The 26,095-nt window shown below is 41.3% G+C and overlaps 1 protein-coding gene across 7 annotated transcripts in view; it reads right to left on the reverse strand.

Annotated features, from left to right (window-relative positions):
• LOC127574151 (receptor-type tyrosine-protein phosphatase mu-like) overlaps positions 1–26,095 on the reverse strand; it is a 746,263-nt gene that overhangs the window by 451,170 nt on the left and 268,998 nt on the right. For all 7 annotated transcript variants that reach the window (XM_052022906.1, XM_052022912.1, XM_052022911.1 and 4 more), the window contains exon 4: positions 17,406–17,484. In XM_052022906.1, coding sequence (XP_051878866.1) covers positions 17,406–17,484 — 79 coding nt within the window. The remainder of the gene's footprint in view (positions 1–17,405; positions 17,485–26,095) is intronic.

Here is a 26,095-nt window from a genome sequence, read left to right on the forward strand (position 1 = left end):
AGACAGAATCATCAGTGAGGTGACAAATGGTGCTGTTTTCATTGAGAGTGGGATCAGGTCAATACCTCTGCTGAGAAAGATTGACTGTGAGGTTGTCCACCCATCCCTCGACCTGTCAAAGTACTGAGCTCCCTTCAGCTGAAACAGTTAAGTTTAGTCCAGGGATACAACATACACAGATTCAAATGCAGTGTGACACACAATGGTTTGAGGGCAACACAATGGTTATACACCTTAAGTGCTATTGAAGTACTGGCCAATGTACTACAGCTAGGATGTGGGTGCACTGGAGTGGGTGCAGAGGAGATTTACAAGGATGAGAACATGAGAGATAGAAGCAAAATTAGGTCATTCAGTCTTTCACACCTGTTCCACCATTAAGATCATGGCGAATCAGAGGCACTTTCCCACATTGCCCCCATATCCTTTGATTCCTTAATGATCAAAAATCTATCGATCTCTGTCTTGACAACCAAGTCTCCACAGCCCTCTTGGGTTGCTGGCTTGCCACACTCTGGCTGAAGAAGTTTCTTCTCATCTCAGTCCTGCATGGCCAACTCCTTATTCTGAGACTCTGGCCTCTGGTTCTAGACATTGCATCTAGGGGAAGCATCATTGCTGGATTCACTTTGACAAGCCCCTTCTGAATTTTGCATGTTTCAATGAGATCACTTTTCACTCTTCTAAACTCCAGAGAGCATAGGCCCAGACAGCTTAATCTCTCCTCATAGGATTAACCCCACATAATCCTCATTGCAAGTACATCCTTCATAAGGTAAGCAGACCAAACTTGTACATAGTTTGCCAGGTGCGGTCTCACCAGCGTTCAATATTATTGCAGTGAAACATCTGTCTTGCACTCCTACACTCTTACAATAAAGGTCAACATATTGTTTGCCATCCCAATTGATTGCTGAACCTGCATGTTAGGTCTCTGTGACTTGGACAACCCAAATCAGGTACCACTGCATGGTGGCTTTCAATCTCTCACCATTTAAAAAAATACTTCACCTTTCTAATTTTTCTGCCAAAGTGGATGAACTCACATTTTTTCCACATTATATTCTATCTGCCTTGTCATCACCCAGTCACTTAGGCTCTCTATGTCCTCTTAGTTACTCTGCCACTGATCTTAGTTTCATCAGCAAACTCGGGTATAAAACACTTGGTCCACTTTTCCAAATCATTAATATAGATTGTGAACCACTGGGGACAAACTGATCATGGCAGCACCCAAGTAGTCACAGCCTCCCATCCTAAAATAACCACTTATTCCTACTCTCTGTTTTCTGTCCATTAACCAATCCTCAGTCAATGTAAACGTATTACACCCAACAATTATGCTCTAATTTTCTTTCGCAATCTTTTGTGTGGCACCTTATCAAAGGCCTGCTGAAGGTTTACAAACAACATTTCTACTGGTTGCCCCTTCTTTTGCTGTTTCCAACTAAAAAAAACAGATATTCCAAACATAATTTCCCTTTTGTAAAAAGCATTGACACTGTCCAATCCTTAAGTGCCCAGACACCACATCCCTAATATTAGATTCCAGCAATTACCCTATCTTTTGTATCCATTTGTTACTTTCCAATGTGTGGGAACCATTTTAGAACCTACAGAATTCTGGAAGCAGGCAACTAGTGCATCCACTGTCTCCATCTTTCAAGACATTGCCATGCTGGTCATTGAGTCCCGGGCATTCCTGGGGCAGGCACGGTAGTGAAGGGGCAGACATGGTTGTGTAGGGGCAGGCACGAGAGTGTAGGGGCAGGCACAGTAGTGTAGCGGTTAGCGTAATGCTTTACAGCGCCAGCGACCCAGGTTCAATTCCGGCCGCTGTCTGTAAGGAGTTTGTACGTTCTCCCCGTGACTACGTGGGTTTCCTCCGGGTGCTCCGGTTTCCTCCCACATTCCAAAAACATACGGGTTAGGAAGTTGTGGGCATGCTATGTTGGCACCAGAAGCGTGGCAACACTTGTGGGCTGCCCCCAGAACACTCTACGCAAAAGATGCATTTCACTGTGTGTTTCGATGTACATGTGACTAATGAAGAAACCTTAGCTTATTATTTTCAGTCCCATTCATTTCTCCAGCACTAACTGCATACTCATTGTATTTTGCCTGAGCTCTTCAAGCACTCTAGCCCTGTTGTTCTACCATATTTCCAAGAGTTTTCTCTGTCTTCTTCCGCAAAGATAGAAATAAAATATTTGTTTGATTTTCATCCCATTTCCTTATTCCCAATACAATTTCTCTCTTAGACTTTAAGGGACCAATATTAACTTTTGCTGATCTTTTACTTTTTACATATCCACTGAAACTAATGCAGTCCGTTTTTATGCTTCTCACTAGAATACACTCTTGTTCTACTTCCTCTTTCTCTATCAGTTTGTTGCTTTCTGAAACTTTCCCAACCCTCAGGTTCAATGTTCTTTATGGAAAAATTATAAGCCTTTTCCTTTGATCTAATACTTTTTTTCTTAGCCACAGCTGGACCACTTCTCCGAGTGTGATCTCTGCATTAACCCTTTAAACGCTGACAATTGCTCATTTACCGCCATAACTTTTAATATAGTTCCCCACCCTACCATCGCCAACTCACACTTCACACCTTAACCATCGTCTTTGATCTTAACATCCTTATTTCAATCTGTATATAAAATACTTTGACAATTTGATCACTCTTTCTTGAAGGCCACTTAACTACTAGATTATTAATTAACCCTTGCCATTGGGAAAATTGTCACTGTGTAAACAGATTGGAATAAGCGAGGGTTATTTTCTTCAGAGGAGGCTGAGGGGGAGGTGTATTAAGGTGTATTAAATTATGGGGGCCTAGATAGAGTAAAAAGGAAGGATCTATTTCTCTTAGCAGAGGTGTCAAAAAGAAGTGAATAGGGATCTCAAGTAACTGGTTGAAGGATTAGAGGGGAGATGAGAAAATATGTTTTACTCAGAGGGTGCAGGAATTTAAATCTTGCTATTTGAACAAGAGGTAGAGGCAGAAACCCTGATCATAATTAAACAGTTACATGGACGTGTACTTGAAGAACTGTGACCTGTCGGGCTATGGAGTGAGGGCTGAAATGTGAGATTGGGCTGAGTAACTTTATTATGACCAGTACTGAAATAATGGGCCAAATGGCCTCCTTCTCCATCACAACTCTTCTATAATTCAATGATTTCTCCGATGACCCAGGTTCAACCCTTACCCCTGGTGCTGCTTGTATGTGCATTCTCCCTGCAACTGAAAGGGCTCAAATGGCCCACACATGTACCTAATTTTTAACTTCAAATGATATTGTGGGATCCTAATTTGTATATGGGACGTGGAAATCATTGTCAAGGTGGAATCACAAACAAGCCAGAGCTGGAAAGGACAGCAGATTTTCTTCCCTAGAAGACATTATTGAACCAAATGCATGTTTATGTAGTCACCAGTTGCCTGCTTTTCATTCCAGATTTATTTTCCAAGCTATCATCATGGGATTCAAACCCTACCCCTGTGGATCAATAGTCCAGGTCTTCAGACACTGACCCGGTGACTAGATGTCTGTGTCTATCTTACAGAATAGACTCAGGACTTGTTTTCCTGTCTCATGTGTATGAGAGAGGCAGTGCACAGTAATTCTTGTTTTTATATGGTGTGAGAGTTGGGGGACTTACTTTTGGAATTCAAATATTTATTCCAGATTTCTAAAGTGAATCTTACATTGTGTTAATTAAAATAACAAATCTGGAGTCTGCAGGCAGCAAATAAACATAGAAAGAAATATTATCTGTCACCCTTGAGTGAGTGACGTGCTGTGACTAATGATGATGATAGGTGAATAAAAGGAGAGACATGGTCAGCTGATGGCAGTGCATACAGAATACAGGAAAGGCCATGTACTTCAACTCTGAACAATGTTGAAGATACTGCATTCCTTCCAAATTGTCCTTGCAGGTTTGATAATCTACTTACACCACATGAAGATTAACAAGGATTCTTTTTGAATATATTTTACTGTAATTGGATTCCTTTCCCTAATCTTTTTTTGTATTAGGAAATGAGCTACTATAATCTGACAAAATGAAAGTTTTCAGTGATACCAGATGTAAACAAATTAGCCCCTGCGCAAGTGTGGTGTCTTTGTGCATACAAGCGCACACTTGGTCGATATAGAAACATGTGGACACAAATACATAAAGACACACACACTTGATCTGTGCACACATGGAAATAATCTCATGTATAAACTTACAAAAATACGCTTGATTTAGTTACAGGCTCAGTACATACACACATTCTCAACTGATACAACAGATACACACATGATACACACACACATTTGATATAAACAGAGGAAGACAATATGTCTACATTCAGGCATCATGCAATAATCACACACACACACACACACATACACACACACACGTAAATTAAATATGGAAACACACAAACATTACACTTACACATTCAATACGATCACATAAACTCAAAATTACATAAATATACAAGATACAGACAGGTGTACTCATTCAGTGCATGCACAAAATGATCGTGCAACAGTGATGTCTATGTCGTACGAACACATAAAGATGCCACAAGTTGATTTCAAACACATCAACGTGCACATGTACTAAACGTCTGAGAGCATTACCTTTAGCTTCCAAGACTTGAATTAATGCTCACTTACGAGACAAACAGTGGCACCATTCATAACTAAACACCTAATTTGCCACCTAAACTAAGCTGAACAGCTGCTGATTATACAGAAAGCTGTTTTACACTATGCTTTCAGTGTTGAAAGTGTCATCCACTCCAACTAACTCAAAAAATGAGCAGAGACGTGGCAATGGAGCTTTCTGCAGGACTTGAGTTTATGTTAAATTACAAGATGTGCATGGATGAGAAAAAGCCTTTGGTTGATTTTAACTTATTTGTCCAGTAAGGTTCCCTCTCCCCCATACTGGCCCAGTGAGCACATTCAAATGGCAGACTAGCTTGTTCTTGGAGTGGAATTAAAGGATGTGATGAAAAGGTGGGGAAGGCAATTACTATTTTAGGAAGTTAAGTTTGATTTGAATGAAGTCACTAAATTTGTCAATGATACTAAGATAGGTAGGAAAGTAAGCTGTAGAGGATGCTACAAACAGATATAGATATGTGAAGTGAGTGGGCAAAGATCTGGAAAATGGAGTATAATGTGGGAAAATACACACAATTATCCATTTTAGTAGGGATAATAAAATAGGTGCATATTATCTAAATGGTGAGAAGTTACAGAGCTTTGAGATGAAGAACAATCTAGACGTTCTTCTGCATTGTTAACAGAAGGTCCACAGGCAGGTACAGCAAGTAATTAGGAAAGTTTATAGATTATTATTGTATGTTATTAGGGGAATCAAATGCAAAAAGTAGGGAAGTTGTGCTTCGGTTATATAGGGCATTGGTGAAACCACATCTGGAGTACTGTGCAGAGCACTGGTCTCATTTAAGAAAAGATGTAAATATGCTGACAGGAGTTCAGATAGGTTTACTAGTCTAGGACCTGGAATGGTGGGTTGTCTCATAAGGAAAGATTAGAACATAGAACATAATAGCACAGTACAGGCCTTTCGGCCCATGATGTTGTGCCAACATTTTATCCTGCTCTAAGATCTATCTAACCCTTCCCTCCCACATAGCCCTCCATTTCTCTATCATTCATATGTCTAAGGGTCTCTTAAATGTCCCTAATGTATCTGCCCCCACAACCTCTGTCAGCAGTGCGTTCCACACACCCACCACTCTCTATGTAAAAAAACTTACCTCTGAAATCCCCCTTATATCTTCCTCCAATCACCTTAAAATTATGCCCCCTCGTATTCAACCTCGGAAAAAGTCTCTGACTGTCCACTCGACCTATGCCTCTTATCATCTTGTACACCTCTATCAAGTCATTTCTCATCCTCCTTCTCTCCAAAGAGAAACGCCCAAGCTCACTCAACCTATCCTCATAAGGCAAGATTGGACAGACTAAACTTGTATCTACTGGAACTCAGAAGAATGGGAGGCGACTTGACTGAAACATACTCGATCCTGAGGGGACCTGACAGTATGGAAATGGAGAAGATGTTCCCATTTTTGGAAGAATCTAGAAGTAAGGGCACTGTTTAAAAATAACCTATTTAGGACAGGGATGAGGTGAAATTTTCTCTCTCAGAAACACATGAGCCTCAGGAACTTTCTTCCTCAAAAGGCAGTGGAAGCAGAGTCTTCTGGGGATTTTTAAGGCAGAGGTAGATAGACACTTGATAAGCAAGAGATTGAAAGGTTACCGTGGATAGATGAGAATGCGGAGTTGAGTTTACAATCAGATCAGCTGTGATCTTAATGATTGGCAGAGCAGGCCTGAGAGACAAAGTGCCTACTCCTGCTCCCAATTTGTACGATTGTTTGCTGAGCATAATGGCAAATTCCTGCTTGGAATGTAAGCTTTATTCCAGTGAGAACTGAAGGACAGAAAGCCAACCAGCTTAACAGAGAAATAAACAAAAAAGAAAGATGGGCAATAAGAAGCAAGACCAAAGAGTTAAACAGATCAGGAATGAGAAATGACAGACCAGACAGAGAAATGCAAGAAAATAAGACATTCTGAAGGCATATCAAAGATACAAAATAGAAACTAGAAGTCTGAGGCTCACAAGAAGATGTGAAGAAAAAATAGCCCAGAAGAATGGCTGATAAACCATGCTAAGACAAGTATTAGGGTAAATCTATCACAGTTCCATGCCACAGTTAGTACATATTGAAAAATAACATTTTTCCACTGCTGATGGGCAGCCTGGCAGAATTTATTCTTGTATGTAATCATAATTCACTTTCTATTGAGCTATTGTGTTAGAGCATTTATGGTGCTTGGTTGCAGAGAATGGGGATGAAATGTGCAGAGTAGGCAGTTTTGTAGCTCTCATCATCAGAAACCTGTGAATTGGTTGAGTGCTTTGTTTATGCTTAAAATAGAGAGCATTCACTTTATTGGAATTGCCTGCATCCTGTATCAAATCCCATAACCTTGTCTGCACTGTGGGTCCATCAGCACCTTACATATTTGTTAACATACACTTTCTGAGTGCCTGGATAAATAAAAGGCTACCATCTATCACAACACATTAAATTCAACATTGTTTTCCTATCCCATTTCTGAACTTGGCTGATAAATCAAGTAATTATTGCTGCTGCTGCTTCATATGCATTGGTAAACCCTGCTCCAGCTTCTAAAGCAAACCGATGGCGTCAGCTGCAAATATTTATTAGCCAGTGATTAATTTTTTACAGATATACTGTTGACACCATTATAGATTATTTATTTGCTGTGGATTTGTTATGTAAGTTACTCTTGGCAGTTTGGCAGCAAATTTCATTTAACTGGAAATTGTCTGCTGGCAGGTTTTTTAACAACACTTAGGCTGAGAAAATTGGTTAAGTAGGCACTTGGTGGACTGGTGGATGCACTGATAATGGCACCTTGTTATCAAGAGTTAGGCGTGAGGTCAGTATTATGTGTCATACGGGTGGGATGGAGGTCCTCACTCTGTGCCAGAGTACAAGGGCCCCAGTAATGTGACTCAGCTTGTAATCCAAAGGCCCATCGGTGAAGTGGGCAGGTACAGAGCAGGTGAAACTTAACACAAAGAAGTGCCAAATAATTATGTTTCATAAGAAGGCCAAAAGAGAGGCAAAATAAACTAAATAGTTCAATTTTAAAAGAGGTGCAGTAAAACTCCGATAACATGGCACAGCTTGGACTTTGGTGGTGCAGGACTTTCCAGACTATTGGATGTTATTCATATTAGCATCCCAACACATCAATTCACTTTTTGCAATGTTACACACTATTAAAGTAAATTTACAAGCGAACCCGGTGACCTTAAAGAGAGTGGGGGAATCGCAGCCCCAGGGAGCTGAATGGGAGTCTAAGACCCAAATCCCCAGACAGTTGGAATGGAGCATGGAGTCAGGGCACTGGTGAGTGTGAAAAGAGTGAGGGAATTAGGGCCCCAGGGAGTGAGAGAGAACTGGAGTCCAGTGAGTGAGAACTGGGGCCAAGGTGAGTGAGAACTGGGGTCCAGTGAGGGAGAATCAGGGCCTTGGTGAGTGGGAGCTGGGGCCCCGGTGAGTAGGAACTGGGGTCCCAGTGTGTGGGAACTGGGGTGCCGGTGGGTGGGAACTGGGGTCCAGTGAGGGAGAACTGGAGCCAAGGTGAGTGAGAACTGGGGTCTCAGTGAGTGGGAACTGGGGTCCAGTGAGTGGGAACTGGGGCCCCCATGAATGAGAACTGGGGCTCTGGTAAGCCAGAACAGAACATGGGAGCAGGGCCCCAGTGAGTCACAAACAAATGCAGGATCCAGGGCCTCGGTGAGTTTAATGGAACGTGAGATTTGAGGCCCCATTGAGTCAGAAGGGATCTCAGGCCTAGGTAAGTTGTCAAGGAACATGGGATCTGAGGCCTCGGTGAATGGGAAGAGAGCATGGAATCGGGGCCCTAGTGAGTTGGAAGGAATGTGGGATCTAGGTCCCCATAGGGTAGGAAGGAAGAGCAGGAGCCAAGGTCCAGGTGAGTTGAAGGGGAGCTACAAACATCACCTGGTAAGTTAGATGCTAAACCTTCAGTATTTCTGAATAGTCACATAGTTGTAAAGTACAGAAACAGGCCCTTCAGCCCACCATGTCCATGTATTTGTCTATACTAGTCCTATTTACCCGCATTTGCTCCATAGCCTTCTATGCCTTGGTGACTCAAGTGCTTGTCTGGATGCTTTTTAAATGTTATGAGTGTACCTGCCTCAAACACTTCCTCAGGCAGCACGTTCCAGATACCAACCACTCTGTGGGGAAAAAATCCCCCTCAGATCCTCTCTAAACCTCCCAGCTCTAACTTTATACCTGTGTCCTATTGTATTAGAGCCTCCACCACTGGAAAAAAGACTCTTACTATCTGCCCTATCTATCTCCTCCGTAATTTTGTGTATTTAGTCCGATAGCAGATTATCAGAATTTTGTTGTGCTGGAATAATGACTTGGTGGAACACAGCCTTAGAAATGGTGGGACAAGTTGACCAGACTGTTTTTCAAAACAAAGGGGATTCACCACTGCAAAGACAACCACAGACTACAAAAGTATGGGAGTTTTGCTCAAACTTCATAAAATATTAGTCATGCCTCAGCTACAGTATTGCCAGTTTTAGACACCCTACTGTAGGAGGGACGTCAAAGTGCTAAATGATTACAAGAGGGGAGTCAGTTACCTGGAGAGACTGGAGAATCTAAAATCGTTCTGCTTAAAACAGAGAAGTTTAAGAATTGTTTAACATAATTATGGGGTTTGATGAAGTAATTAGGGGAAAATGTTTCCTGAGGCAGAGAATTCAGTCACCAAAGGCCTCAATCTTGGCAACAGAACCAGAAATGGGAAGAGGCAACATTTTATTTTGTAAAGCATGTTTTGGGGATCTGGAATAAACTACTATTCTTGGAACAATGGTTGAAGCAAATTCAATCAAAGGGATTTTGAATAAATGCTTTAAGTGGAAAAAAGGGCGGCACGGTAGTGTAGCGGTTAGCATAACGCTATTACAGTACCAGCGACCTGGGTTCAATTCCGCCACTGTCAGTAAGGGGTTTGTACGTTCTCCCCGTGACTGCATGGGTGTCCTCCGGGTGCTCCAGTTTCCTCCCACATTCCAAAGACGTACGGGTTAGGAAGTTGTAGGCATGCTATGTTGGTGTGGCGACACTTGCGGGCTGCCCCCAGCACATTCTCAGACTGTGTTGGTTGTTAATGCAAAAAAACACATTTCACTGAGTGTTTCGATGTACATGTGACTAATAAATAGATATTTTTATTAAATTATTATAATCTGTCAAGGTGCAAACCAGGAAAATAGAAATAAAGGGATTTCAAAGAAGCGGCATACGTTGAATGGCCACTTTCTACAGTGTATAATTCTGTGCAGGCAACTTTTGCAGAGAGAGAACCAAGAGTTAACAGTTGAGGTCAATGACTTTTCATCGTGGCTCAGATGAAAGACCATTGGCCTAATACATTAATTCTGTTAATGTTGTCTGATCTGCTGAATATTTCCAGCATTTCTGTTTTTATTTTACATTTGCAACATCTGCAGTATCATATAAATCCATCATGTTCTCAAGTGATTTCTGGTAAAGTTTTTGCATGTCTGGTGAAAGTCTAAAAATGGGACACCAAGTTTCAAAAGGATTCAGCGTAACAAAGAAAATACTAATGTGTAGCAGTAACTAGTTGGTGCCAAGCCTGAATGTTGAGGTCAGGCATTGATTTGAATTGGGGTCTATTTCTACAACAGACACAAATTCACATTGCAAATGTGCTTAGGTATTTGTGGCAAGGTGATATGGATCAGATAAAGCTTAGACCATCATTAATAGGCAGGACTTGCCTTAGCCTTTGTTTGTTATGGATCATTCAACTCCAGCAATCTTCAAAAAATGCTTTTGTATCTACATTTTTAACCCTCATTTATTCTCCTTCTGAGAACCTCTCCTCTTCAGTTTGAAATCTGCCAATATGATTTTGAAGAATGCCTATAAAATCAACACCAAGGCTGTATGGCCTGAAAGAAGTCAAGCGTTCAGCTTAATGGTGCTGGGCTTTTTACACAGCTGAATGCACCTCCACTGGTGTCAATTTCAGAACTGAGTGAATTGTCCACAGATTGGAACAGGCTTTCCACAATTAAAAGCATCACAGATGGGGATGTCACAGCAGTACTGGCAGCCCCTGACATTAGTACCATTGTTAAGGAGGAAGGAAGCAGAGACAAATCTGTTTTGCGTATAAGGGAACCTGAATACCTACCATAGCTTTAGACGCTGGAATAAGGCAAAAGGAACCTGTCAACAGGTTGTGTAAAAGTTATTAAATAGAAGTTGAATTTTCTGTAGGATAAATATCACTCTACAGATAGCAGAATATAGAGTTTTGAAACACACATAAAGGTTGATTTTTAATAAAACATAAATTGCCAAAATACTCAGTGAATCAAGCGTCACCTGAGAGACTGACACAGAGTTAATGTTTCAGGTTACTGAGCTTTCAGATGCTACATGACCTTGAGTGTTACCTCAAGTCATCTGCAATAGGGAACTTGGTGTCCCATTTCAACATCTGCAGTATCTTAATTATGTAAGCTCATTTTTTTGTCTGATCAGACCGATAAAGGGACATTTTATGCTCCAAATACACTTGTTGAATATATATAGTTTCTTCATTTGTACATTAGTTAGTTGGCCCTGGGAAGATTGGATCCTGGCTTGGACGTATGGTTAAAGAGACAGACACACACCATCAAATTTATCTCTCCCTGTCATCTGCGGAGGCAAGTAGATAATTAACAATTTCTTCTTGGCCAGAGAAACAATTCTATGCCACCCTCTGATGCCAAGATGAAGCACACAAACAAATGTATTTTCTCTCTGAGCTTGTCAGTTCTTGGACTAATTGGGAGTAGGTTTTGACCACTACATAGCTCTAAAATCCAGACAAGAAATATATGTGACAATTGAATACCAACAAAGGTACCAACCACTGGCATTAAGAATCTTGCTGACACTGTCAACATCTCAGCTCTGGCAACCTTGAGTTAATTCTGCCTGAAGTGGATTAGACAGCGCACAGATTCATGATTTCTCTACAACACTGTGGACTGCTGAAGGAATTCCTAGTAGCGGGGCCACATGTCAAGCAGGCACTGGTGAAGGAGATGTTTTTCAAAGTGACACCCCAGTATCACCCTACAGGTGACCAGAGAGAGCCATGAAGACTGCAGGTTCAGACAGTCTTGCATATTAAATAAATAAATATGACAATCTCGTAATCCACAACATTGAAGAGCCATTTCCTTTCCTAGGATCACTGTGCAGCCAACAATCATCTCACTTCCTTTTCATACTGGGATGACAGTTAGAAGCAGCCCTAAATTAGGTTTGTGACATTCACATTATTTAGTCACCATGGGGAAGAACCAGGGTTAATATCGGTCAGATAATTTGTTTTTCCTGTTTATGTCAGAACTGCCCAGTTCTGCTGTAATATTTAATACTAACCCAACTTTTCTCTCTCCACAGACACTGCCTTAAGTGCTGGGCATTTCCAACATCCTCCTTTTGCATTTGGTTTCAGAAAGGTTCTGACCTGCATGTCACAACTTAACGTGTCCCTTCGTTTGTTGTTCTCTCTCTCTCTCTCTAACTGCATGCATTAATCTGTCAACATTAGGATCACCTGGGCAACCCCCTTTGCATCTTAAAAGATATTGCTTTTTCATTTTCCCTTGATGAAAAGTCTCCGACATGCCCTCTTCTTGTTACTACCATCAGGGAGGAGGTACAGGAACCTGAAGACCCACACTCAATGTTTCAGGAACAGCTTCTTCCCCTCCGCCATCAGACTTCTGAACGGTCCATGAACCCATGAACACTACCTCGTCATTCATCTTTTGCATGATTTATTTTTGCAATTTATAGATTTTTATGTCTTTGCACTGTGCTGCTGCCGCAAAACAACAAATTTCACGTCATTGATTCTGATTCTCTTTCCATAGACGATACCCAACTTACCATGTGTTTACAGCATTTTCTGTTTTCCAGCATTTGCAGTTCATTGATTTTCCATTAATATTGGTCACCAACTGTACTGGAAGTACATTTTTAACATAAGTATATTACTTGGTCAGAGCTTTTATTTTGGGCAGCAAATTAATTTATACAGGGGCAACGGTAGGGAGTCACAGATAACAAATGGGGTTGAATGTGTAGACAAGTAAAAGATAACTGAGCACGTTGGTTCAAATGACAAACTTATTAGTGATTTTTGAGAATATAATGAGGTGAATGAAGAGGAATTGATAGAGGTAGTATATTTGGATTTACGTATGGCATAAAATGAAGTGCCACATGAAAGGTTATCACCCAAGATAAAAGAGCTCAAAACACTTGGGGTATTCCTTAACATGGATAGATGATTGATCAAGCAGGGTGCCACCAGAATCAGTGTTTGTGCCTCAACTGCTTACAATCTGTGTCATTGACTAAAGTGAAAGGACTGTCGCCAAATTTCCCACCTAAGGTAGGAAAGCAAGTTCCACATTATATTCCATTTGCTCACCTATCTATATCCCTTTGCAAGCAAGATGTGTCTTCCCAAATTGCTTTTGTAGGAAGAACAGAAAAGCAGAACATTACTTAAAACACAGACTACGAACTGCTGCTGTACACAGAGATCTGACTGTCATTATTAAATGCAGAAAATCAGCATTCAGGTACAGCAAGTAAGCCAAATGGACTGTTGGCCTTTATCGCAAAGGAGAAGCAGTACAAAACTGGAGAAATGCTGCTGCAACAGTCCAGGGTGTTGGTAAGATCACACACAGAACATTGCATGTAGTTTTGGTCTCCTTTTTTAAGAAGGGATTTATTTGCAGAATCAGAGTCAGATTTATTATCACTGCCTTCTGACATTAAATTTGTTGCAGGACAGTGCAAAGTCATAAAATTACTATAAATTACAAAATAAGTAAATAGTGCAAAAAAAAGGAATAATGAGGTAGTGTTTATGGGTTCATGGACTGTGCAGGAATCTGATGGCGGAGGGGAAGAAGCTGTTCCTGAAACATTGAGTGTGGGTCTTCAGGCTCCTGTACCTCCTCCCTGATGGTAGTAACAAGAAGAGGGTGTGTCCTGGATGGTGAGGATCCCTAATGATGGATGCCACCTTCTTGAGGCACCTCATCTTGAAGATGTCCTCGATGGTGGGAAGGGGTGTGCCCATGATGGAGCTGGCTGAGTCCACAACCCTTTGCAGCCTCTTATGATCCTGTGCATTGGAGGCTCCATACCAGGTGGCGATGCCACCAGTCAGAATGCTCTCCACCGTACATCAATAGAAATTTGTAAGAGTCTTCAGTAACATACCAAATCTCCTCAAACTCCTAATGAAGTACAGCCACTGGCGTGCCTTCTTCATGATTGCATCAATGTATTGGGCCCAGGACAGCTCTGGAGGCAATTCAAACAACGTTCACCAGGTTAATTTCTGGGGGTTGACTAATGAGAAAAGATTAAGCAGTTTGGGCCTGTGCTCATTGGAGTTACGAATGTGAAATTGAATGTTAAGTGTTAATGAACATTGAATTCTGCAGGGGGAGAGAGCTTGACAACAGTGAAGCCAAAAGGATGCTTCTCCAAGTGGAGTTACCTAGAAGGAGGAGATATAATTTCAGAATAAAGTATCATTCATTTAAGATAGAGATGAAAAGGAATTTCTTCACTCAGAGACTGGAATTCTCTACTTCAAAGAGCCCTAGAGGCAGAATCATTGAATAGATTCAAAGTTGAGCTGGAACAGTTTCAGATTTATATGTGTGATGAGGAGCCATCAAGTGAGTGAAGCTGTGGCCAAGACCAGAGCAGCCATGATCTTACTGAATGGCAGAGCAAGCTCGAAGCAGCAATATGGCCTGCTCCTGCTCCTATTCCTTATGGTCTTCTAGATGCTAGTGTTCTGCACTGCTGCTTCACAAGTTCATTGGAGCATTTACAGAAATACTGTCTGTAAGACTTAGCAGCATTGTTCCTCTCAGATCCACTGGCAGGCCATTAGCAACAGGACAGGAGAAAGCCATTTAACTCTGGAGTCTGTTCCACAATTCAATGGGCTCATGGCTAATCTGTGGCGAAAGTTCATACGTCTGCCTTCCTCCTTATCCCTCGATAATTTTAGTCGATAACAACCTAACAATCTCAGAATTAAAATTAACAACCGACCAGCATTAATTGCTGTTTACAGAAAGGATTCCGAAGTTTGTTTAGAAGCATTCTCTAACTTCACTCCTGAAACAGCTGGCTTTTAATTTCAGCCTCCACCTCCTGGTCCTAGATTCATAGAACATAGAACGCTGCAGCACAGTACAGGCCCTTCAGCCCACAATGTTGTGCCGACATTTTATCCTGCTCCAAGATCTATCTAACCCTTCCCTCCCACATAGCCCCCTATGTTTCTGTCCTTCATGTGTCTATCTAAGAGTCTCTTAAATGTCTCCTAACGTATCTGCCCCCACAACCTCTGCCGGCAGTGTGTTCTGCGCACCCACCACTCTCTGTGTAAAAAACTTACCCCGGACATCCCCTTTATACCTTCCTCCAGTCACCTTAAAATTATGTCCCCTCGTGTCAGTCATCGTCACCCTGGGAAAAAGTCTCTGGCTAACCACTCGATCTATGCCTCTTATCATCTTGTGCACCTCTATCAAGTCACCTCTCATCCTCCTTCTCTCCGAAGAGAAAAGCCCTAGCTCACTCAACCTATCCTCATAAGACATGCTCTCCAATCCAGGCAACATCCTGGTAAATCTACTCTGCACCCTCTCTAAAGCTTCCACATCCTTTCTATAAAGAGGTGACCAGAACTGAGCACAATACTCCAAGCAGAAATGTGTTTTTACCTGCTCTATCAGTTAATACCTCAAAATATTGAATGATAGATTCGTCACCAAAACAATTGCTGATCAGCATAACAATATTCAGAGACTAAAAAAGAAATTGTACATCAAGGTAGGCCATCTGTTTAAATAATAAGAGTTTGAGAGAGCTGCCTGCTCATTTCCTGAGTAAACATTAGTACACTGGAGTCTAGTTCATTAACAAAGTTCCTCCCTGGCAGGATTCTGGCACAAGCAGTCTAAAGATATTGGCATCAGTACAGCCATTCCTCAATGTACAAGCGGGATACATTTCTGGAAAATGTTTTGTTAAGTGAAATTTTGTAAATTGACAAAGCTGGGCAAAAGGCATCATGGGTATTTCAACACAATATATTCCTGAGCACAGAGTGTGGCACACTATATTATAGTGAAAAACAGCTTCACAAATTGAAGATGCATACCCCCAAAGAGTCAATGGCATTTTGACAAAATTTTGTAAATCAAGAGTCTGTAAATTGAAAATGCAGAGATTCAGAAGTAGTATAAAGCCTGCTTCTGTGATCTAAATCCCACTCTCCCAATTCCAATACAACCTTGCAAGACTGAGAAAAGACATATTCTATTACTCCTAATTTTCACGTCGGTGAGCTTGTCTCTATAGAATGACCAGACAATCATTCGGTGATACACAGGCATAAGCATTACTTTCAACCAGGTAAAGGTCGTCACCATGAAGCTGAAAAAGGACACTTTGCAAAATGTCCAAAATAATGTTCTAACCACTACATCAATTTGAATGAAATACTCCATCCATTAACTATCATCTCTTCAAACTTATGATTTGTCCTTTATGGACTTTTACTGCCACTCAATCAAACAGTCCATTGCCTCTGTAATTCTGAAAGGTGCTGGTGAATGTATACCCCATGTTACAACAGCTATATGGGTTAAGTATTGCTTCCTTTAAAACTAGAGTGACTTCAGTCCTGAAATTAAAATGCTTTTGGATGACACACAAGCTCACAATTCTAACTATGATAAACACAGAATACGCTGGGAAAACTCAACACACCAGACAACATCTGAAGGCTAAGGAACAGATTTGACATTTCACGTCACTGAAGTTTAATCATAAAACTTCGGCTGTTGAGTACTTCCAACATTTCTATTTATATTTCAGATTTCCTCTATCTGTAATATTTTTCATTAAAATGGAAACTTTGAGATTGCAATACTAAGTAAATTGATATATCTGGAAGATAAAACAATTATGTGCATATTCGTACATAGGATTCCATTTTATTTCACAAGACTTTAAGCTCCATAATGTCACATCCAACAAATTCCAACTGCACCATATTTTGGGGTCTTCCTTCACTTAAGGAAAGGTTAAAAGTTGATTGTTCCCAGAATATTTTAGGGTCAGTTCTGTCAGAGCAATTCCAGCTTAGTGTTAGCTATGATTGCAGGATGTGCTAAAATTGTGTCAGTTTTTTATAGTGTGACATGCGTTAGTGGGGAGGTAAGAATGGGACAATGGTAGGAAAAAAACGACAGAAGCTCACACCCACTATTTTAAAAGGAAATACATTGTTTCTGGTGCACGCGTCACAATAACAATTGTCAGGACACATTTTCCTGATGACTAAAATATCCAGTTTTTTTCCTTAAGATATTATAGAAGTTTCAAGAGTGGAAAGAAGGAACAACCGGTTTCACCTGTGGACAGGAACAGAGAACCGTCCTGAATTATTTATTTCTTTGCAATGTTTACTGCTAAGTAAGCATAGTCGGAAAAATGCTAGAATCTTCAGTTAAGAAGTGGCAGCAATGCGCTGGAAAGATAATAATAGCACTGGGCAAAGTCGACACCATCTCTCATCGCTAGATGCTGAATTTGTACAAAGTAATCTGTTACTTACTGCATGGGTGTCCTTGGATCTTCACTTCATCGATGGCAATGTACCCAGGCTGACCTGATGTGACTGCTTCAAATACAACCTGCAAGAAATGAAATAATTTTTTTCGATGAAACTTGATACCACAGGTATGCAAGTGCTACTCTGCGTTCATAAAGCTGTGAAGCCAAAAAGAATAGTAGAATCAACTCACTCAGGATTACTAAGTGTCAATAATAGTAAAATATTATTTATTTTGCACATCCATCATACCAAACTAACCATGTGCTGGTGTATTCAGGCCAAATCATGTCCAGAGCTCTTCTCTATCAACAGTCCCCAGCCAGTCCCACTCACAGTACCTGTTGAGAAAATAGCCTAACAATTCCCACCCCATGACAATACCTGAGGTGTGGAAGTAACTTTCATTACTTGGAGAAGCTATATAACATGATCGATATGTACATCCTCTGGGATCAATGTTGAATGAAGTGCGGCATATTGAAAAAAGCTCATTCATTCAAATTAGTGAGACGACACTTGCATGCTTGCTGCCCTGAAGATGTACAAACCTAGGTTACTGAGGCAGGATATACTACCAGATACACTTCATTCAATGACATCTTCACCAATGACTTTGCTTTACCCAGATGCATTAACAATTATGATTGAAGTGGCAATTATATATGTATTCGTACGCTAGCATGCAAATCATATTCCTCACGCATAGAATAAAAAGCTTCAAAATTCAAAATCAGCCAGGACCCCTCTTCATGATTAGCTTTTCTTGCTGACAACAGGACAAGAATTGATCAAGTTCAGTTGTGACATCCCCTTGGTAAATTGACAACTATCAAAGCATCCCCAAGATGGGGTGCTGGGGGTACCTGCCACAAGACTTGACTTTTAGTGGGTGACCAAAAAAAAAGGGACTTTTAAAAATAAAATAAAAACCAAGAAAAATGCAAAACTGGCTACCAATTACCCACCATCTATTTTACCTTATTGTCCAAAGTATCAAGACTATGGCCTGTCTACAAGCAATAGAAGGATCACAGGATCTCTTGAGACAGTTCTGCTATTCAACAAATCATGACTGATCCTTTGCCTTATCCATTTTGCAGTCTGATTCCATAATCCTCCTTTCTACTTCAGTCCTGGAATCTCAGGTTTAAATATACTCAGTGAATGAGCCTATGGGTTCTATAGGTTTGCAAACCTGCGTAAAGAAAATTCTCCTCCTAAATTGGCAACCCTCATCCTGGGACAATGCTCCAGCCACAGAAAAGAGCCTCTTGGCGTCCACTCTCTCAATCTGAAAATCTCAGTGAGATCACCTCTCATTCTGTTCAGAGGATAAGCCCTTCATCCCAGGAATCGGACACTGCTCTGAATTCAAGAGCAAATATAGGGAGAGCCAAACTGCACACAGTTCAGATCCTTTTTAAAGAATTTGGAAAACATTGATGCTAAAAAAGCACCTACAGCAAATCTGGAATCAGTTCCTTCTAGACTTGGTTAAATCAGGTGGTAATTTCCAGCAGCATCATTTGGGTAGTAATTGGAACAAAATGCCCCAACAACAATTTGATTTTCATCCCATCGAAGGTGAAAACCATTTGCTGTTAATGTCCAATTTTTAAGTATTTTGTTGCAATTCTTCTTTGATTACATTTTCATACCTTCTGATGTCAGGTCATTGACCTGAAACACTAACCCTGTCCGTGTCTCCCACTACACAGATGCTGCTGAAACTGCCACATATTTCCAGCTTTTCATGATTGTCACGATAGAGGATAGAACATCAAACAGTACAGCACAGGAACAGGCCCTTCAGCCCATTTATCTGTGCTAACCATGACGTCGATTTAAAATGCACTTCTGCCTGCACATAGTCAAACTCCTTCTATTCCCTGCCCATTGGAACATAGAACAGCACAGCAAAGCAACAGGCCCTTCAGCCCACAATGTTGTACCAGACTAATTAAACTAGCAATTAAATGATTGAACTAATCTCTTCTGCTCGCATGATGTCCATATCGCTCCATGTTCTGCACATTCATGTGCCTAACGAAGAGCCTCTTAAATGCCTCTATCGCATTTGCCTCTACCACCACCCCTGGCAGCGCATTCCAGGCACCCACCACTCTCTGTGTAAAAGAAACTTGACCCACACATCTCCTTTGAACTTACCCCCTCTCACCTTAAATGCATGCCCTCTAGTATTTGACATTTCGATCCTAGGAAAAAGACTCTTGACTGTCTACCCTGTCTGTGCCTTTCATCATTTTATGTAGTTTTCTCAGGTCATCCTTCAGCCTCTGATTCTCCACAGAAAACAATCCAAGTTGGTCCAACTTGGTATTGGTATTGGTTATATATTGTCACATGTACTGAGATACAGTGAAAGGCTTTTGTTTGCGTACCATCCAGACAGATCTCCCATACATAATTACATTGAGATAGTATAAAGAAAACAGAATGCAGAATATAGTGTTGCAGTTATAGAGAAAGTATAAGATACGATATCTTTATTAGTCACATATACATCGAAACACACAGTGAAATGATCTTTTGCATAGAGTGTTCTAGGGACAGCCCACAAGTGTCGCCACGCTTCCAGTGCAAACATAGCATGCCCACAACTTCCTAACCCGTATGTCTTTGGAATGTGGGAGGAAACCGGAGCACCCAGAGGAAACCCACACAGACACGGGGAGAACATACAAACTCCTTACAGACAGCGGCGGGAATTGAACCCGGGTCACTGGCGCTATAATAGCGTTACGCTAACCACTACACTAAGTGCAGTGCAAGTAGACAGATAAAGTGCAAGGGCCATGACGATGTAAACTGGGAGATCAGAGTTCAAGAGTTCATCTTTTAGCATATGAAAGGCTGGTTCAAGCTTCTGATAACAGTGGGACTGAAGCTGTCCTCGAGTCTGGTGGTACGTGCTCTCAGGCTTTAGTATCTCCTGCCCAATGGGAGAGGGGAGAAGAGAGAATGATCGGGATGGAGAGGTGGTCCTTGATTATGGGTGCTTTCCTGAGGCAACGTGAAGTCTAGACAGAGTCAACAGAAGGGAAGATGGTTTGTATGATGGTCTGGGCTGCATTCACAACTCTCTGAAAGTTCACCTTATAGCCAATTCTCTCTTAATCCAGGAAGTACCCTAATGATCTCAGGAGATTATGGTTTGCTATGAGATATGGACATGGAGGATTTTGAATTACTTTCCAGAGAGCTTCTACATTTGGATAAAAACGGGTTCCGTTTTTACAAACATCCCTAAGTCGATTTGTCTGTAAATTGGAAAATACACAAAAAAAAATCACTCAATATGGTAACTGTAATTCCACAGGATTGTAATGAGTGGCATGAAAAGTGCATACGACTGATAAGAAAGAACAATTACTAAAAGTGGAGAAAGAGAGGAAACTAGTTCTGCCGTTCATAGGAATGAATATATGTACGTATGTCAGACTTCTGAATTTAATATTATGGGAGCTCGTTTTGATGTAGGGGTGTCCATAAGTCAGGCGTTCTTAGCCTGGGAACCACCTGTTTCGTGATCTACACTGTAGTTTCCTGTCCTAGACTCCAGCTGGGTGAAAAATAATACAGCAGTTTTTTGCCCTTGTGAGTGTATGATTGACGAGTGAACTGATCACTGATTGGGTGATCTGGTTGCCCTAATTCTACTGTTGCTAGAAAGATTCTGAACCAGGATGGTATGTGATCCTTACAGGGCTGCCAGCAGCATGAATGATCAAGAAACAGTAAAGGATCGAAGAAACATAGCATGCTGAACTACACTGTCAAGTACTCCTGGCCCTCAGCCTCCACTGAACACAGATAAGTGGAGGAGAAGTCATCCTTGATATTAAGGGACTGACTAAGAAGAGAACAGCAGTTTTAAACAGAGAAAATTTTACAATAACCACATCAGCCAATGGATGAAACAATGGAATAAAAACAGAAAATACAGGAAATACTCAGTATGCCAGGTAGCATCTGTGGAGAGGGAAACAGAGTTAATGCTACAGGTCGACAATCTTTCAGCAGAACCAGGAAAAGTTAAAGATCAATAAGTTTTAAAGCTGAGACTAAAGACACAGAGAATCAAAACTAAACAAGCCTCAGGACCAGGCTGATCATTTAAGATGAAGGTGGCTAATAAAAAAGAGATTAATGCTTGACAGAGCGTGTGCACTGGTAGAGCTGATAAAGAATTTAAAGCATATGAGCAAAAAGGCCTCCTTTCTTATCACCGTGGCTCAGCGATAGATCGTTGCTGATATCAAAACAGAATCCCAGGCCTGCTGTAACATGGTCCATGACTCCTACTTCTCAATTATAGTGAAGTCACCTGAAGCTATGCAGAAAAATGCATGACTTCTGCAGAGAACACTGCACCCGCTAAAGAGGAAACTCTCCCCTTAGGGACTGGTTCAATTAACCTGCAGCTTGATCTTTTGGTGTAATGAATGAGTAATTTATAAGGTTGACACATGAATCTCATTTCAGATTCAAGGAAACTGCCAAGTGGAGGGACTACTGATCCATTACTGGTAAATTTCACAGAATGATTACAGTTTGGAAGGAGGCCATTCGGCCCACAGACACCGTACAGATTCTGTGTAAGAGAAATCTAGCTTGACCCACTCTCTCTCTACAGCCCTGCAAATTCATTCCTCTCAGATACTCTCCCACTACTCCTCCTGCGGTAGTGCATTCCACCCACCCCCTCCAACCCCAAACCACTCACTGTGTAAAGAAAAAAATCATATCACTTTTGGCTCTTTTGATAATTACCTTCATTATTTAGTCCCTTTTCTTGACCATTGGGAACAGTGTCTCTCCAACTACACTCGCTCTAGATCTCTTATGATTTGAAATATCCCTGTTAGATCCCCTCACAACCACCTCTGTTCCAAACAGAATGGTCCACAACTCCCAGATAGGTGAAGTCCCTCAGTCCGAGTACCAGTTGTAAAGTTCTTCTGTACCTTCTCTAAAGCCTTCACATGATTTCGAAAACAAGATGCACAAAATTGGAGAAAGTATTCCAGGAGTGGTTGGATCAGTATTTCATCAAAGGTTCATCATGACTTTCTTGCTCTTGTATCCTACATAAGTCCTTCTAAAACCCAGTATCATGAATGCTTTCTCAATTCACCTGCCACTTTCAACAAGTAAGGTACATATACATATAAATCACTCTGCTCTTGTATCTCTAGGAGCCCTTTAAGAATCGTGTATTCCAATATATGTTACTTCTTCTCATTTTCCTCCCAAGGTGCAGCACCTCACACATCTCAACGTTCATTGCACCTGCCACCTGCCTGCCCATTCCACCAGCCTGTTTATGTCTCGAGTTCAATTACTGTCCTCCTCACCATTCACTGTGCCACCCAGTTCTGTGTCATCTGCAAACTTGGAAGCTGGAACCTTTATATCCATGTCAGTAGTAAGGAAAGCAAATGTAAAGTTAACATTCATTTCAAGAGAACTAGAATATAAAATCAAGGAGGTAATTCTGAGGTTTTATAAGGCATTGGTCAGACCATATTTGGAGTATTGTGAGCAGTTTTGGGTCCCATATCTGACGAAGGATGTGCTGGCATCGGAGAGGGTCCAGAGGAGGTTTACGAGAATGATCCTGGGAACGAAAGGGTTAATGCATGAGGAGCATTTGATGGCTCTAGGCCTGTACTCACTGGATTTAGAAGGATGAGGGCGGATCTCATTGAAATCTACTGAATATTGAAAGGCCTGGATAGAGTGGACATGGAGAGGATGTTTCCAGTAGTGGGAGAGTCTAGGACCAGAGGGCACAGCCTCAGAATAGAAGGACGTCCCTCTAGAACAGGAGGAATTTCTTCAGCCAGAGGGTGGTGAATCTGTGGAATTCATTGCCAATGACAGCTGAGGCCAAGTCACTGGCTATATTTAAAGCGGAGGTTGACAGCTTCTTGATTAGTAGGGGTGTCAAAGGTTACAGGGAGAAGGCAGGAGAATGGGGTTGAGAGGGGAAAAATAAATCAGCCATGATCGAATGGCGGAGCAGACTTGATGGGCCGAATGGCCTAATTCTGCTCCTATGTTTTATGGTCTAAGTTCAACTCAGAACAAAAGAAATAGAAGAAAGAGTAGGTCATTCAGCTCTTCATGACCATTTGCCCATTCAGTGAGATCTTGGTTGACTTTTTTACCTCAGTGCCACTTTTCTGCACGAATCCCATATCCCTAGCTTCCCTTTATGTCTAAAAACCTATCAGCAACTGAGAAGCCATTGCCTTCTTAGGAAATGAATTCCAAAGATTCACTACCCTCTAAGTGAAGACATTTCTTCTCATCTCAGTCTTCATTTTGAGACAAAACCAACTGATCTGGATGCCTTGGCCATGGAAGCATCACCCTGGCATTTACCCTGTCAAGCCCTGTGGGAGTAGTGGGTGGAGCAATGGCACAGCAGTTACTCCAGCAATCCCACAGCGCCAGCGATCCAGCTTTGGTCACAACTTCCAGTACTACCTGTATGGAGTTTGCACATTCTCCCTGTTACCACATGGATTTCCCCTGGGTGCTCCCACTTCCCCCCATACTCCAAAAACGTGCTGGTTGGTAGGTTATTCAGCTGTTGTATATTACTCCTACTGTAGTAAATAATGGAAAAATTAGTGGGGAGCTGATCATGAGGTTTACAGAAAAATAAGTGGGCAAATAGAATTGATGAGCTTGCCTGCAGAGACTTGATCACCTCTCACTCTCCTAAACTCCAAAAGCATAAGACTTCCTTGCTTCATCTTTCCTCATATAACACATGCCTCAGCACTTTTTTGCACAGTCTTTGTTGGTTCTGCAGAGATCGGAGCTGTCCTAAGTAGTTGGATGTAGTCTCACTTAGGCCCTTTATAATGCAGTAAGGTGTCTTCTCTCTTGTACTCAAATCTGCTTGCAATAAAGACCATAGGCCTTCCTAATTGTACATTAACTTTCAGTAAAAGGGCACCCAGATTCTGCAGAACACTAACATCTTAAAAAATACAAAATGGATGACCTCACCTTTTTCCAATTTATGTTCCATTTTCCATGTCCTTGCCCATTCCCTGTATCTGTATCCCTGAGGCCTCTCTACATTTTGCTCACAACACACACTGCCATCCAGCTTTGAATCATCAAAAATTAAATATATTACACTTGCTCCACTCGATATAGATTGTGAACAACTAGACCCAGTACTGAGTCCTGCAGCACGCCACTAGTCACAACCTCCCAACTTGAAAATGACCTGTTTATTCCATGGCCTTCAATCTTGATGACAAGCACATTGTGTGGCACCTTATGATGTGCCTTTGGAAAGTCCACTTATCAACCACATTTTCCTCACTGACCCTCCCTGTTACTCTGCCATAAGCACTATCTAGTTAGACAAGATTTGTCTTCACCAAATCCATGCTGGAATTCTTTAATCAATTGACACTTGTCCAAGTGACTATTACTTCTGTCCCTAGTTATTATTTGAAGAACTTTCCCACCACTAAGGTTAAAATGACTGATCCCTAGTAGCTGGGTGTATCTCTTCACCCTTTTTTTGAACAAGGGTGTTAACATTTCCTATTTTCCAATCCTCGGGCACCACCTGATAGATTTTGGGCAGAGCATCTGCAATTTCCTCCCTTTCTTCCCTCAGCAACCTGGATGTAAGTCCTTTCTAGTAACTTAACATTAATGAATTGGAGGGACTCGTTACCAAGCAGTTGGAACTTATCTCAGCATTGCTGAATGACTGGTTTCAAATCGTTCCTCCATGTTAACAGACTTGTGACAATGCCACCATTGAAATCTTCATTGGCATTTTGTTTAAAATCAAAATTTATCACTTTGTCTCCTCACCTCTCTCTTTGCTTCCCTCTTTTTTGGCCTCCTACCCCATCCTCTGAGCTGGGTTGATCCGAGATAGAGGACTTTAATGTTCTTCTGTTTATTAGGCTGTCATCAAACTCAGGTTCAACCAAATGACAAAGAAGAGACAAAATTAAAATGTCCATGCTGAAAGGACACAGGAGGCTAAGACTGTTTTCAGGGTTCCAGTGTTGTCCGCAGGAAAAAGCTAAAAATCAGACCTTTTCCACCCTTACCAGGATGGCTTGGTCCTTGGCCTGCACTGATCTGATTGTCAACAACTGGAGCAGAAAATGGAATGCACAGTTGACCTCCTTGTCTTAACCTGCTCCCTTCTCCTGCCAGATTTAATCAGTGGGCTTCTTGATTAGCTACCATCAAAACAACCAGAGGCCATGCTATGATTAGTAATTAACATGAAAATCTTCACAACCCAATCAGCACATGACCTAAGACCCAAATTTAAATTAGAAAAAAAGCATTGAAAAAATACTTTAAAATTAGCTTCTGATTAATGTAGAACTAATTTGTAAATTTGCCTGCATCATGTAATTTAACCTAAAAATGTTTCCTAAACTTGAGGCAGAAAACACAAATGCAGATTAGAAAGGAGCACAGTTACAGGGAGAGGGAAGACAAATTCATTCCTGTTAACCCCTGCCCCAAATAATCTTCACTCAATTATCAGCCAAGTGATGGGAGGTGCATCAAGCAGCATGAACAGTAATCTGAAAATGCCGGAAAAACTCAGCAAAGTTAGGCAGCAATTGTGGAAACAGAAACAGTTGATGTTTCAGCTCGAA

Source organism: Pristis pectinata, chromosome 9 (assembly GCF_009764475.1).
Source record: "Pristis pectinata isolate sPriPec2 chromosome 9, sPriPec2.1.pri, whole genome shotgun sequence".
Classification (NCBI taxonomy): Eukaryota; Metazoa; Chordata; class Chondrichthyes; order Rhinopristiformes; family Pristidae; genus Pristis; species Pristis pectinata.